This window comes from Eretmochelys imbricata, chromosome 2 (assembly GCF_965152235.1).
Source record: "Eretmochelys imbricata isolate rEreImb1 chromosome 2, rEreImb1.hap1, whole genome shotgun sequence".
NCBI lineage: Eukaryota > Metazoa > Chordata > Testudines > Cheloniidae > Eretmochelys > Eretmochelys imbricata.
The window spans coordinates 241,538,830-241,551,518 of NC_135573.1; the positions used below are offsets into that span (position 1 = coordinate 241,538,830).

At 40.3% G+C, this 12,689-nt stretch overlaps 1 protein-coding gene across 7 annotated transcripts in view; it reads right to left on the reverse strand.

The window, feature by feature from the left end:
- The window catches only part of PARD3 (par-3 family cell polarity regulator), a 652,516-nt gene that overhangs the window by 334,097 nt on the left and 305,730 nt on the right, over positions 1-12,689 (reverse strand). For 5 of the 7 annotated variants that reach the window (XM_077808301.1, XM_077808298.1, XM_077808297.1 and 2 more), the window contains exon 5: positions 7,383-7,514. The exons of the other annotated variants lie outside the window; for them this stretch is intronic. In XM_077808301.1, the coding sequence (XP_077664427.1) occupies positions 7,383-7,514 (132 nt within the window). The remainder of the gene's footprint in view (positions 1-7,382; positions 7,515-12,689) is intronic. 7 annotated transcript variants of the gene reach the window in all.

Genomic DNA, 12,689 nt, shown 5'->3' on the forward strand with positions numbered 1-12,689 from the left:
ACTGGGACCAACTCCGGGAGCGATGCCAGGACGGTGTCCTTGAACAGCACACCATTGCTGGCTTACCCCTCAACGGCACCCGTGGCATGGGTGCCGGAGGATTCTCCCTGTACGGGAGGGGGCTCGTCACAGACAGCTCAATGAGGTCCTTTGCTGCCTCAGAGGTGCCAGGCGTGGAGGGCTGATCCGTTAAGTCCTCGAGCCCATCGTCCGCACTGAGCTCGCTTAGACCTGGGCTCGGTGGGACTCGTGGTGCTGAAGCCACCGGTGCCAGTGCCGGTACCGCGGCCTTCCCACTCTTCTTGGTGCTCGGGACCTTGGAAGACGCCAGCCTCCTGGGCGGGGAACGTCCGCGCCTTCCCTTTGGCTGCGCCGTGGGCCGCGCCGTGGAGGACGAGTGGTGCTGGGGCCTAGTCTGGCGCTCTGGGGCCGACAGCTTTCTGTGTTTAGCCGGTGCCGAGTCTCCTGACAGCTCTGGGGCACTACGCACCGAGGAAGCTGGAGCCGGTGTCAGGCGCTCTGAGTCCAGTGGCTACAATGCGGCTTCCATCAACAACTGCTTCAAACGAAAGTCTCTTTCTTGGCTTGAAGGCCTTGCAAATCTTACACCGCTCAGTTTGATGTTCTTCCCCCAGGCAACATAGACACGAGCCGTGGGGGTTACTAACTGGCACAGGCTTGCGGCATGTGGCACAAGCCTTTAAACCTGCGGGCCTGCGGCATGCCCCACAGCCCGGGGCAAGTGCCAGATGCCTCCAAGCACCTAATCACTTAAGTGTCCACAACAAAGGAATGCTAACTAACTGATAACAGCTATCTATGAGAAGGATGAGAGCAGTCCCTTAGCCTAAGAGAGAGAGGTTGTTCCAACGCCACCACGGATGGTAAGAAGGAACTGCAGGGGGTCAGGCAGCAGGGGTATATATGCACCGCGCAGTGGTACCACTCAGGGGCTCCACCGGCCCGACGGAAGCTGCTAAGGGAAAAAGTTTCCAACACTCATGCACGCAACGCACGCACACCTAATGTGGAATGGACGTGAACAAGAAGTTGAAGAAGAATAGTATATGTCTTTTCTAGTAGGGAGGGGGATGCTGATGTATTTCCTTCATTATCAGCCCTTGGAAGCCACCTCTGGAGAGGTGCACACACACTACGCTTAAATTGGATTCTCTAGGGACTAACAGACAAAGAAAGGATTGTCTGATAAATAGCCTGGTTTTAAACCAGCTCATGGCCCTCTTCCTCAGCAGCAAACAGACAAGATCCTGGTCCACAGAGGAACTGAGTGAAGGATTGGAAGGACTTGGCCTACTGAGGCCCCATAAGACTATTTTGAGATAAAGCAGTGATAAACTTGGGACCACAAAGTAAACCCCTTTGGGTGGGGAGGAAGTTGAAGGACTGCCTCTGTCAGAGCCCATGCTAGAGTTGGGGTGATCTCTGGTAAACTTATTGGCATGCATGTAGGTTCTTTTATTGTTTTCAATATGTTTTCTCTGTAGAGCTTTTACTTTAAGAATAAAATAGGCTTGCACTAAAGGAGGTATGTGGTAACAAAAATCTTGGGCAGTCACACTGTTAACCATCTCTGAAGAAAAAGCAAACAGGCGTGCTTGGGCAGCCTCTCTCTGCTGTGAACAACACAGTGAAGGAAGGGAAATGTGCAGCCTGGACATACTCAGGCGAGAAGGGAGTGAGACACAGGTTTCCACCCACAAAGGCAACAGCTGGGAAGCTGAGAATGACTGCCCTTGCTGGACCACTGACAAGAAGTACAGGTGCAGCTGCCCTGAACTGTGACAGCAAGCTTTAAAGTTTTAAATCTGAACAGCACTAGTTCAGAGCCCAAAAGAGGGGGAAAAACTACTCACTAATTCCTGTAAGCATAAAACTCACCGACTTTTAACACTATATAAACACAAAAATGATGAAACTATAAAAAACAAAATAAAACCACACCTTGGAGCCAAGAACAAGCCTGTGAGATGCAAGCCAATGACAAGAACTTGAAAAAGGGAACTAAGAAAAGATGAAAGAAACTCAGCCTTACCTACAGTGCTAAGGCAAATGTACAGTAAAAGATCTGGTGGCTGCTTATATCCCCTGATAGATGAATACCATCTCAAGTAGATGGCATCATACAATCTTCCTACCGTTGCTTCAGGCTCAGACTCTTTGCAGTATTACAACCCACAGTTCCATTCTATCTCGTAATGTCTGAAAAATTTTAAATGGTAGATTTATTCATATTAAAAATAAGCATTCAGTTGCTCAAAACAAAGCTGAAGGAAGGCACTCTGTGCTTGGAGATCAAACACTAACAATATATGCATGTCAGATATCATTGCTAGGAAGAGAACCAGAAAGACCACACAGAGATTACCTTTGTATTTCAGTGCTGACAGCTGTCACAAGCAAGAAGCTAACTGTAAGAGGAAGGAGGCAGCTAGCGATATGTTTAAAATGAAAAGAGCTCTGCCCAGCTTGATCTACTATTCTATAAGTTTCCACCACATGAGGAAAGCAGAAGTAATTACCTAACTTCTTCTTCCCCATCCCCCATTTTCGAATAGGGAAAAATCCATTTTCGTTTTCCATATTTAAAGAATACTGCAGAGCTTCAGGGATTTTGCTATTCAGCGATGACCATGAATGTGCATTTCATCTTCTAAATTTGATGCTTTCTTAATTTTTTTTTTAAATGCTTGTTGGAAAACTGAATTTATGTTGAGCTGTGCTGAACAAGCCACTGTGTATTTTGAACAGTGCTCGATAAAGTATCTTGCTTTTATTCATTAATGAACACAAATCAATTTATATAATTCCTATGCAGTTTAATTTAATTGAATGCTGTCCTTTAGATTTGCAAATGGCTTTTCTGATCAGCTGCCTTAGAAATTAAACAATCAAAAATACAACTCCCTTTCCCTCCCCTTCTTCTGCTCGACCACCACATAAAACAGCACAGAGTTTTTAATCCTTTTAAAACGTAGGGCCTCTCCAGTAAAGCAAAGAATATACTATTTTAGTGTGATATTTCTTATGTAAACTTGATCTTTGCCAATTTCAATATTTGGTTATAGAAACTGAAATGACCACGCCATAGAATCTGTATATATTTAAACTTTCCACCAAATGTTAACTTTAACTCTCGCCTTCTCCACCCCAACCTCCCCACTCTTATGACTTCTACAGTTAGATGGCATTCCCCCATCTTTGAATCCAATCCTGCAAACCGCTTCAGGTGGGCTGAGCTTTTTAGTTAGTTATTTTATGATTTCTCAATTGAACAGTGGTAATACTATACATGTGAACACATTTTGGGAAAATTGCCAACTATCTTCAACTGATTCTTTGGAACAAGTCTGCTACTGGGAATTCTTAAGAAAAGTTTAGAAGCACTACTTTCATTTAATTTGATTCCATAAGAAAATTATACATTTCTAATTATTATTTAAAGGGATAAATAGTAGAGAGTAACGAACAATTTATGTTAACACTACTTTGAAATCTATCAGAGTGAGCTTGTCTGCCCAGTGAAACAATAGAGGCCCATATCTTCTAGAATGGCTTGTTAGTTTACAGCAATCTCTGAAAAATTTGAAAGCTGAAACTGTCTGAATTTAAAATTCCTGCTAGCAAAGGAATTTTTCAAGGTGCAACCAGTTCTGGCATGTCTTATTTTATGGGTTGGAATAACAAACCTTTCTGTAAGTTAAATTTGTTGATTCTTTCAGTGAATAGTTTGAATCTTTTGTAAATGAATTGGGAATGATCTCTAAATTGAAGTACAGATTCCTACCCATCATATAGACCCATGATTCCCTAAGACAATTCAGAAGGCAGACACAAATCTTTCATCTTCTTGGATGTCCTACTTCAAAATGTAGTAGAGGCCTGGTAATGTATCACAGATGAAGCTAATTGCTATTTGTACTATATATTTTCAAGTGTCTCTCCGTACTGAGGCCCAACATCCATCGTAGTATACAGAAGCAGAGCTATTTCTTTAACAAGTGCCAGTATTGACACCAACAGAAGCCGGGTATATTACTCCTTATATCATCCTATAACAATCTCACTGCAAGATCACAGTATAGGGGCCTGTATGAGAAATGAGATATGTTTTCTCTCTTGTAAAAATACCTTTATCTCTCTGGCACCTAGTGGCTCGGGGCGGGGGCTGGGGGGGGGGGCAGGCGGCTCCCTTTTATGGACACCCAGCCAACCAGTTACTATAAAGTCCCTCTTGGAGGCTGCTTCCTTTACCTGTACTTGGGGGACATTTTAACCCTTTAAAGAAAAGGGAGTGGGCACCTGACCAAAAGAGCCAACGGGAAGGCTAGAACTTTTTAAAAGGGGAAAAAAGCTTTCCCTTTATCTCTTGGTTGTTCTCTCTGAGCTGAAGAGACAGGGACAGCCGGAATGCTGTGCAAAGTTTGGACCAGGTATGAAAATTCATCATCCATACCCAGGAGGATTCATTGCGACAGGAAATGTTTATATAGATGCGATTAGGTTTATTTCTTTTATTTTCTGTAAGGCTTGTGGACTCCTCTGTGTGAACCCCAGATGTTTTTGTGTGCTTGTAACCTTTAAGCTGAACCCCCAAGAAAGCTATTTTGGGTGCTTAAGTTTTGGAACTCTTCTTTTAAAATCTAGCAAAAGCCAAAGTACCAGATGTATTTTCTTTCTTTTTGTTTTTAATAAAATTTACCTTTTTTAAGAACTGGATTGGATTTTTGGTGTCCTAAGAGGTTTGTGCATATTTTGCTATATTAGCTGGTGGCAAGAGCTAATTTCCTTTCTCAGCTCTTCCCTGGGGTGGGAGGGGGGAGGGGTTGTGAAAGGTCTGAAGGGTACCCCACAGGAAGGAATTCCCAAGTGCTCCTTCATGGGATCTGAAAAGGAGTTTGCATTTAGGTGGTGGCAGCATTTACCAAGCCAAGGTTAGAGAAAAACTGTAACCTTGGGAGTTTAATACAAGCCTGGAGTGGCAAGTATTAATTTTTAAAATCCTTGCGGACCCCCACCTTCTGCACTCAGAGTGCCAGTGTGAGGAATCAGTCTTGACAGGGGGTCTTTAACATTAGTAATCCTGGTGAGTTGCCTAATGAATTAATTGTGCTCCTCAAAGCAGAATCTCACAACATTTAGCTATCTCTGAAGGTTACCAGGACCCTCTGGGAAATTTCCTTTCTTCCATACGCTCAAGAGGAAAAGGTGAGACACAGGATTTACACGTATACAAAATAAGCCTTGCCTTAAGTAACACAGTTCCAAAGAAAATTCCTCCAGTGAGCAATGTCTCTGGGACCAGCATAGGTGAACCTGGTACTCGCTTCAGTTCTATGAAACCAAACAGCTATATTAGAGCACAGCTATATTCTGGCGGCTTCTTAGCTTTGTCATTGCACTTGGTTTGTCACCAGATTTGGTAGCTGTACTACCATAAGTGAGGATACCAGCTCCACCGCCACACCTCTGTAGAGTATAGGGATTAAAGACACCAAATGACTTGGCTATGCAGGTTGGTAGGCCACACCATAGGCTAGATACTTAAATTCTTCCTATTTGCCTTTTTTTTCTTGTTGCTTATTTCCATTTGCAGAGCTTCTACTGCCTTGAGTGTCTCCCAAAAGAAAGGCAAGTGAAAAGCAGAGGCCCGGCAAGGAAGAGCCAATTCAGAGTGCTGTGGGAAACTATTTACTCACCTTATGTTCTGAACTAAAGAATTCAGAGCATTTTAAAATCCAAAAGATTCTCTTATGATTCCATACTACGAGCGGGACAGGACAGAAGAGTCCCTTGGACAACCCCATTATCTACTTGAAACTTCTTGAACACTGCTTCACAAACAGAGGGGACTTGTTGCTTAGTTATTATTCACTGTGCAACATGTGCTTATATTCAGTAAGTTCCAGTTTGCTTATTACCAAGCATTCCAAATTTAATTTATTAAATGAAAAAGCATTATGTTTATACAATGAAACATAAAGGGCTCAGAGGGACATTCAAAAGGATGTTAAGTTTGAGAAAAGAAGTAAACAGGATTTCCACCTGCATCCACTCTTTCATGTGTAAGGCTCTTCCCCTCCCTCCCCAGTGCTGTGCTTCATTCCATTCTCATTATGGGTTTCCTTCCGCTGTTCATGCCCTGTTAAACAGTTTTCAGTCTAATTACTTATCCTGCTGATATGAAATCACCAAAGGATCCCGCTCTTCCAGGTACATGTGACTTATTAACATCCAGAATGTAATGAATGGATCATCTCTCTCATTTTAAAAAAAATTGATCACAAGAAATAAAAATTTTGCAGCTACAGAAATCAAATCAGTTGACTACAGTTGTTTAAGCAGGCTTTCATAGCATTATTTATTTACCACAAAGTTGGGTAAAGTGGGTCTAGTTACTGGACTGTGAGCAAAACTTCACAAAATACAACATTTATTGGAAAATAGATGTTTAAATATGCACGTCACTGACATTTTCTAGGAAGGGTAATTTTAAGATTTCTAATCCAACTCCTTTTGCTGAGACAACAGCTTATTTAAGTACGTCAATGAGATTCTAATGACTCAGGAAGGCATGCATCAAAAATCAAACAAAAAACACTGCAACAGGAGATTGCTTACAATCTATGGCACCAAATCTACAACACATAATTCAATCAGCAAATGGTTCCAAATAACAAGTTTGCAATATGGATATTTACTGAACATCAAACTGATCAAGCAACAGTGATATCAAGCAAACTTGATCTTCATTTTAAGTCTTTCAATATTCATAACCATGAGATTCTTAATAAAGGAGGAAAACATTAGGCATAATTATTTATTGTGTGAAAAGAAAAATTTAAAACTGGTAATTTCAATATAGTGGCAATAAAGGCAAATAACCGTTATGACTTTAAAGCCAGAATCGAATGACATGTCACTGGTTCAGAAGAATAAAGAGCATTTAAAAAAAGATATGCAAAAATAGATCCTTATTTAGTTAAATAGCTTTGTGAGTAACATTACTGGCTTTTCAGCAATAAAATTTACTTCAAAACAACAATCTCTAAATAAAACAAGCCTGCTGATACCAGCTGTGAAGAAGAGTAGCAAAGAATAGCAGTGCTCATCAGAACACTCTCCACATACTGTATAAATGAGTGATGGCTCAAAAATGGGTGATATTTCCTGATTTCTACTTTTAGTCCTAATGAAGTTTTTGGAAGCAGAGGAATCCCAATACATATTTACACTCTACATATCTGATGCGAATACCCATGCTTCCAGAACCATTATCAATTAGGAATTTGTTTCTTTGTAATACTTGTGGACTAACATAAAGGTTAAATTATTAAAGTAATATATATATTAATATATATTACCTGTTCTTGCCTCTCCAGCCACTTGTCCACCATGGGATGACTGGCACTTAACGATGAGCGAGCATTGTCTCTCTGAAACTGGTTAGACCAGTTACTAGTATCCCGAGGTAAGCTTCTGTAGTTTTCATCTTTCTATTTCAAAAGAAACAAAGAAAGTGTCTTATAAAAAAACACAACCAGTCCTTGCACATTGACAATGCAGCTGGTTTTTAAGATAATATGAAAGAAACACTGAAAAAGGAGAAAGTGAATTTGGACAATTACACTGGAAAGATGTACTACTTGGGCCAAGCACAAGCAATAGGGTGCTACCCTAGGCAAGTTAAGCATTATAACATACCTCCTGTGCCAACACACACACACTTACAGGGAAAGAAAATTGTAAAGGACATATTGTAGGGCATAATATGAAATGCTACAAAATGAAACCTTCAATACATAAATGGGATATATAATAAAGTTTTCCAGGCAAGATTTCTGGTATAAAACAACTTTTTTCTTAAATATATTGCATTGGAGTGTTAATGCCTCGTGATTGACAAGTTGTTTACTAAAAATGGACTCAGTCAGAAAATTAACTTAAGCATCAAGAAATTAAAGCATGAATTGTACCAGACCCAGATATCCTTGTAACAAAATTCCTGTCTGAATTCAAATAAAATTTTCTACTACACTAATTTCCCCAGGCATAGATCAGTCAAAAGTGGCAAAAAAATGACTCAGGTTTTTCAAAGTGGCATATTGAGGACTATGCTGGCAAAAATAGATGGTTAGGATTCTCTCTCTCTTTTTTAAATCAGAAAGTCTGTTAGTTTACTTGTAGAACTCTGCTGAAGACAAGTTTATTTAGCAGTGCTATAGAAGGCAGCAAGGAGTGTGTAATGAATGGAATTCTTTCTGTGGATTTTCTCATTTTATTTCCCTCTTTCAGTGAAATGGTCAGTGCAATTACTGTGAGCCAAGAAAATCAACTGTAATCATTTTAGGTGGTGGAAAAGTACAACAAAATCACAATCTGGATGAGGAAATAAAAGAAATATGATTTGACATGAAGAAAAACCACAATTGGTCCATGTGTCATTGATTAGTCCTTGTCATATAACAGACCTTCAGCTAGTCTGAATAAACAGACATCCCTGCCTCTTATGTAAGCGACGCATTTTGTTTTTATTCTTCATATATAATTCTATTATGATTGATCTATATTTACACGGTTTTCAACACAGCCTTTTAAAAAAGAGTTTTATCTATTCTACACAAAACTCCTTCCCCATTTAGTCTCCATTAATCATGTACAAAAAGTAAAAGCTCTTTGTGAGAACAAAAGAAAAAAAACCCAACAGCACTATCATGGCCTGTATTCCAACTTCAGCTGAGCACCAAAGCCTAGACTCTGAATTTAACTAGATGTTATTCAAGACCATCGCTTTTGCTTACAATTAAATTTTCATAGTAATGTCTCAATCCACTAAATCAGGAACGCTATGTGACAGCACCAGATATAACCTAACATCTGTGGGTTTGCATGGAGTATGCGCCAAGATATTTGTGTTTTGACACTGCACTAGCAAATAGCTGAGTGTTCTGTCAAAATTTGGGCATTAATGTTTGCCTTGTAGAAAAAGGTGTGATCATTCCCCTCTATTCAGCACTGGTGAGGCCTCATCTGGAGTACTGTGTCCAGTTTTGGGCCCCACTCTACAAGAAGGATGTGGAAAAATTGGAAAGAGTCCAGCGGAAAGCAACAAAAATGATTAGGGGGCTGGCGCACATGACTTATGAGGAGAGACTGAGGGAACTGGGATTATTTAGTCTGCAGAAGAGAAGAATGGGGTGGGGATTTGATAGCTGCTTTCAACTACCTGAAAAGGGGTCCAAAGAGGATGGATTTAGACTGTTTTCCGTGGTACCAGATGACAGAACAAGGAGTAATGGTCTCAAGTTGCAGTGGGGGATGTTTAGGTTGGATATTAGGAAAAACTTTTTCACTGGGAGGGTGGTGAAGCACTGGAATGGGTTACCAAGTGGAATGGGTTACCTAGGGAGGTGGTGGAATCTCCTTCCTTAGAGGTTTTTAAGGCCCAGCTTGACAAAGCCATGGCTGAGATGATTTAGTTGGGGTTTGGTCCTGCTTTGAGCAGGGGGTTGGACTAGATGACCTCCTGAGGTCCCTTCCAACCCTGATATTCTATGAGAGACATAGGCATATGTTCATATGGGGTATGTGTGTTCATCCTTTTCTGCAAAAAGTAAGCATCAAACACTAATACTCCGGACCATTTGAAAGTAAGCTGCTTCTCCCACAAGAAGTTAAGTTCCTCTATACAAGGTTATTTTTCCCAACACAGTCCCACAGCTGATACCAGCATTTAGCTGCACTGGTGGAAGCAAAAATAGAATGCTAAGGAAGACCAGGTTCCTGTAGCTGCTGGTGCTTTTAGAATGTTGTTAACCTACTCAGAGCAAGTGAAAAATGGAACTGTGGTGTACCTAGTCCACATGGCTGCAATTACCAATAGAGCTGAGAATGCGATACCAACAATGGAACATTTTAAGAAAACAACTTAGTATAGACAAACCATAGACATTTTTTCTAAAATATCCCACTATCCATTGCTACCACTGGCTGTTCTTCATTGGTGGTTGCAACAGTGAACACTAGTGTAGACAAGGCTGGCCATTGGCATTTTTACTAAAGTCTGACGTAGTCCTGCTCTGAGCAAGGTTATAGAAGAGTACTTATGCTGCTGGTGGCCAACGGGTGTCCTATCTACAGCAATATTTCCACCACTACTCCCACTATCAGAGCCAAAGAAATAGCAGGAAATATTAGGGAGAGGAGCAGAACTACGGTAGATACAGTTTGCACATTCGGAGCCACTGAAAAAATAAATTAAAATAATTGTTCTAAACTAAGATAAAATATGCAAACACATAATCAGGGAACCTTTTTAAAAATTATCACCCATTCATTTTAAAACAAAACAAAAAAGCATTAGCACGCCAGTTTCCTCAGACATGTAAAAATGGTGCATGTCACTTTAACTGCAATATCACATAAAAACAAGATTTTTAACAAGGTAGCCACCAGGGTCATACAGAAAACTCATTTCTTCTGGAGCTGCAGCTAAGAGTCCTCACGAGACTGCTATTGACATGGATCATCGGTTATAATTAAATGTTCTAATTTTTAAGAAGAATTTCCCCAAACAGCTTTAAGGGACTGCCGACATGTACGGTTCTATAATATTTGTAATGGGAACTGATCAGTATAATGCTAGAGTTGTTAGGTCACAGCATTACAGCAACACTTAACAGTAGCATTTTACTGCATTTCAAATTAAAATGCATATGCCAGCAACTTAAGGGGTTTACTTTACTATGGATTCCCTGCTGAATTTTTTCTGAGCTGGAAAAAAAACTGTACAGTGATTTTGCTGTATTTTCAATTTCAGACTATTTACAACTGACAATGAGCTTGTCATTAGAGAGACGCTCTAGAAATTGTTGATAAGATGATGCATTAGCGTGACCTCTGTATAGCAATGCTTTAATTACTAGCTGTCAGTGCATCAACCAGTTGGTGGTTTAAACCTATACTTGTAAAATTGTTCAACTTACTAAGTCACCCTATCCCAACAACAGAAATCCTGAACCCTGCAATATGAAATTTCCATGCCTGTTACTTCAGTTGCTACTGGGCCACTCTCAAAATATGAACTGCCAAGTGTTTCTTGCTTCCCATATGTCTGATGTAAAATTGATATGACAGGAGCATGCTTTCAATTTTTACTGTTACTGTTGGATAGGAATATAACAACAATGAAATGGATCAAAATAATCTCAGATGAAATTCTCTCTAAAGATTCCTTGTCCCCAAGTTGCACACACTTACTGATGTTCCCACCATAACCATTTCTGCAACAAGCCATCCACTCTCATCTACTGACCCTCCCGCAAGGGACTTTGTTTCAGTCAATGACTTATTTTGCTTAAACTTCTGTTATGCACTCTTGTTACTGCATTGTTGGACATTTCTGGAACGGTAACTTTTATTCCTCTACCCTGGTTGCTCAGAAAATAGTTACAGCAACATCATATGGCTTGTTGCACATGCAGGAGCTTTGAATTTAAAGAAGAGCAATGCTTCTCATTTGGAGCTAAGCAATACTGCAATAAAGCGTACACAGATACTCAAAGCGGAACTTTGAAAAATGTACTTCATATTGCTCATCTGCAGCACTACAGGCATCCATCTGTAAAACTGACAGTTTATAAAAAGAAAATTATGTCTGCCATTTTAGATCAGGGATACAAGGGTGGAACGCGTTGAGAGGAGGAAATACTAAATTCAAACTAGGAAAACTTATACTTTTGCCAACTAGATTGCTGGCACAAAACACCACAATTTGAATTCCAAGTAACAGCAGCAAAATGTGATCTGTGGCATAGGTGAAGATGAGGTAACAGGAAGCTGGCATGCTATTCACTGATGATATGGTGTAATCTGAGCACAATCCACGAAAAACCACACACATATATCTAGTTACAAAATTATGTTCTGCAATTTTATACTCCCTTTGCCATGAGTGAATCTTAAAGTGCATCATACACATTCAAGAACTGTGCTTCACAATGCCCCTGTGACAATGGGAAAGCTAGGCATAGAGGTATTAATTTATTTGCCCAAGATCATAGAGTGTAAGACTGAAGACTGGAGCCCAGATATCGATTCCCAGTCTTCTGCTCAAATCGTATCATCTTCCCGCTACTATGAGCATTATGCATTTTAAAATACTAACTACTGTACATTTAATTTTATCATAGATAAAAATAGAGTCTGCCACCCACAAGTGCAATGAGTACCACCTAACTCCCCAAACAGATTCATTGATTTCAATGGGATTACTTGCAGAGTATGACACTACTCAACATAGGGATATAAATACCATTTAAAAAGTTAATCATTTCAATAAAATATTTTTTAATCATTTAAACAGTTAACTGGTTAAAGGGCTGGTCGGCTGGTGCGGCTGGGGCCGCTCCAACTGGGCGGTGCAGGGCCACTGGAGTCGGCCAGCTGGCCCGGGGATTAACGGTTAAGGCAGGTCAACCGGTAAGACTAATGCTCACCGGTTAATTGGTTAACATTTTACATCCCTAACTCAACATAAGAGCAGCAGAATCAGCCCCATACTGTTGAATTTATCCATGGACAATATACAGAAAATGTATAAACTTCTAGTCCCATGTAATTTACGTTGTCTTCACTCTCTTATATAACAACTTAAATAACAATTATATAGA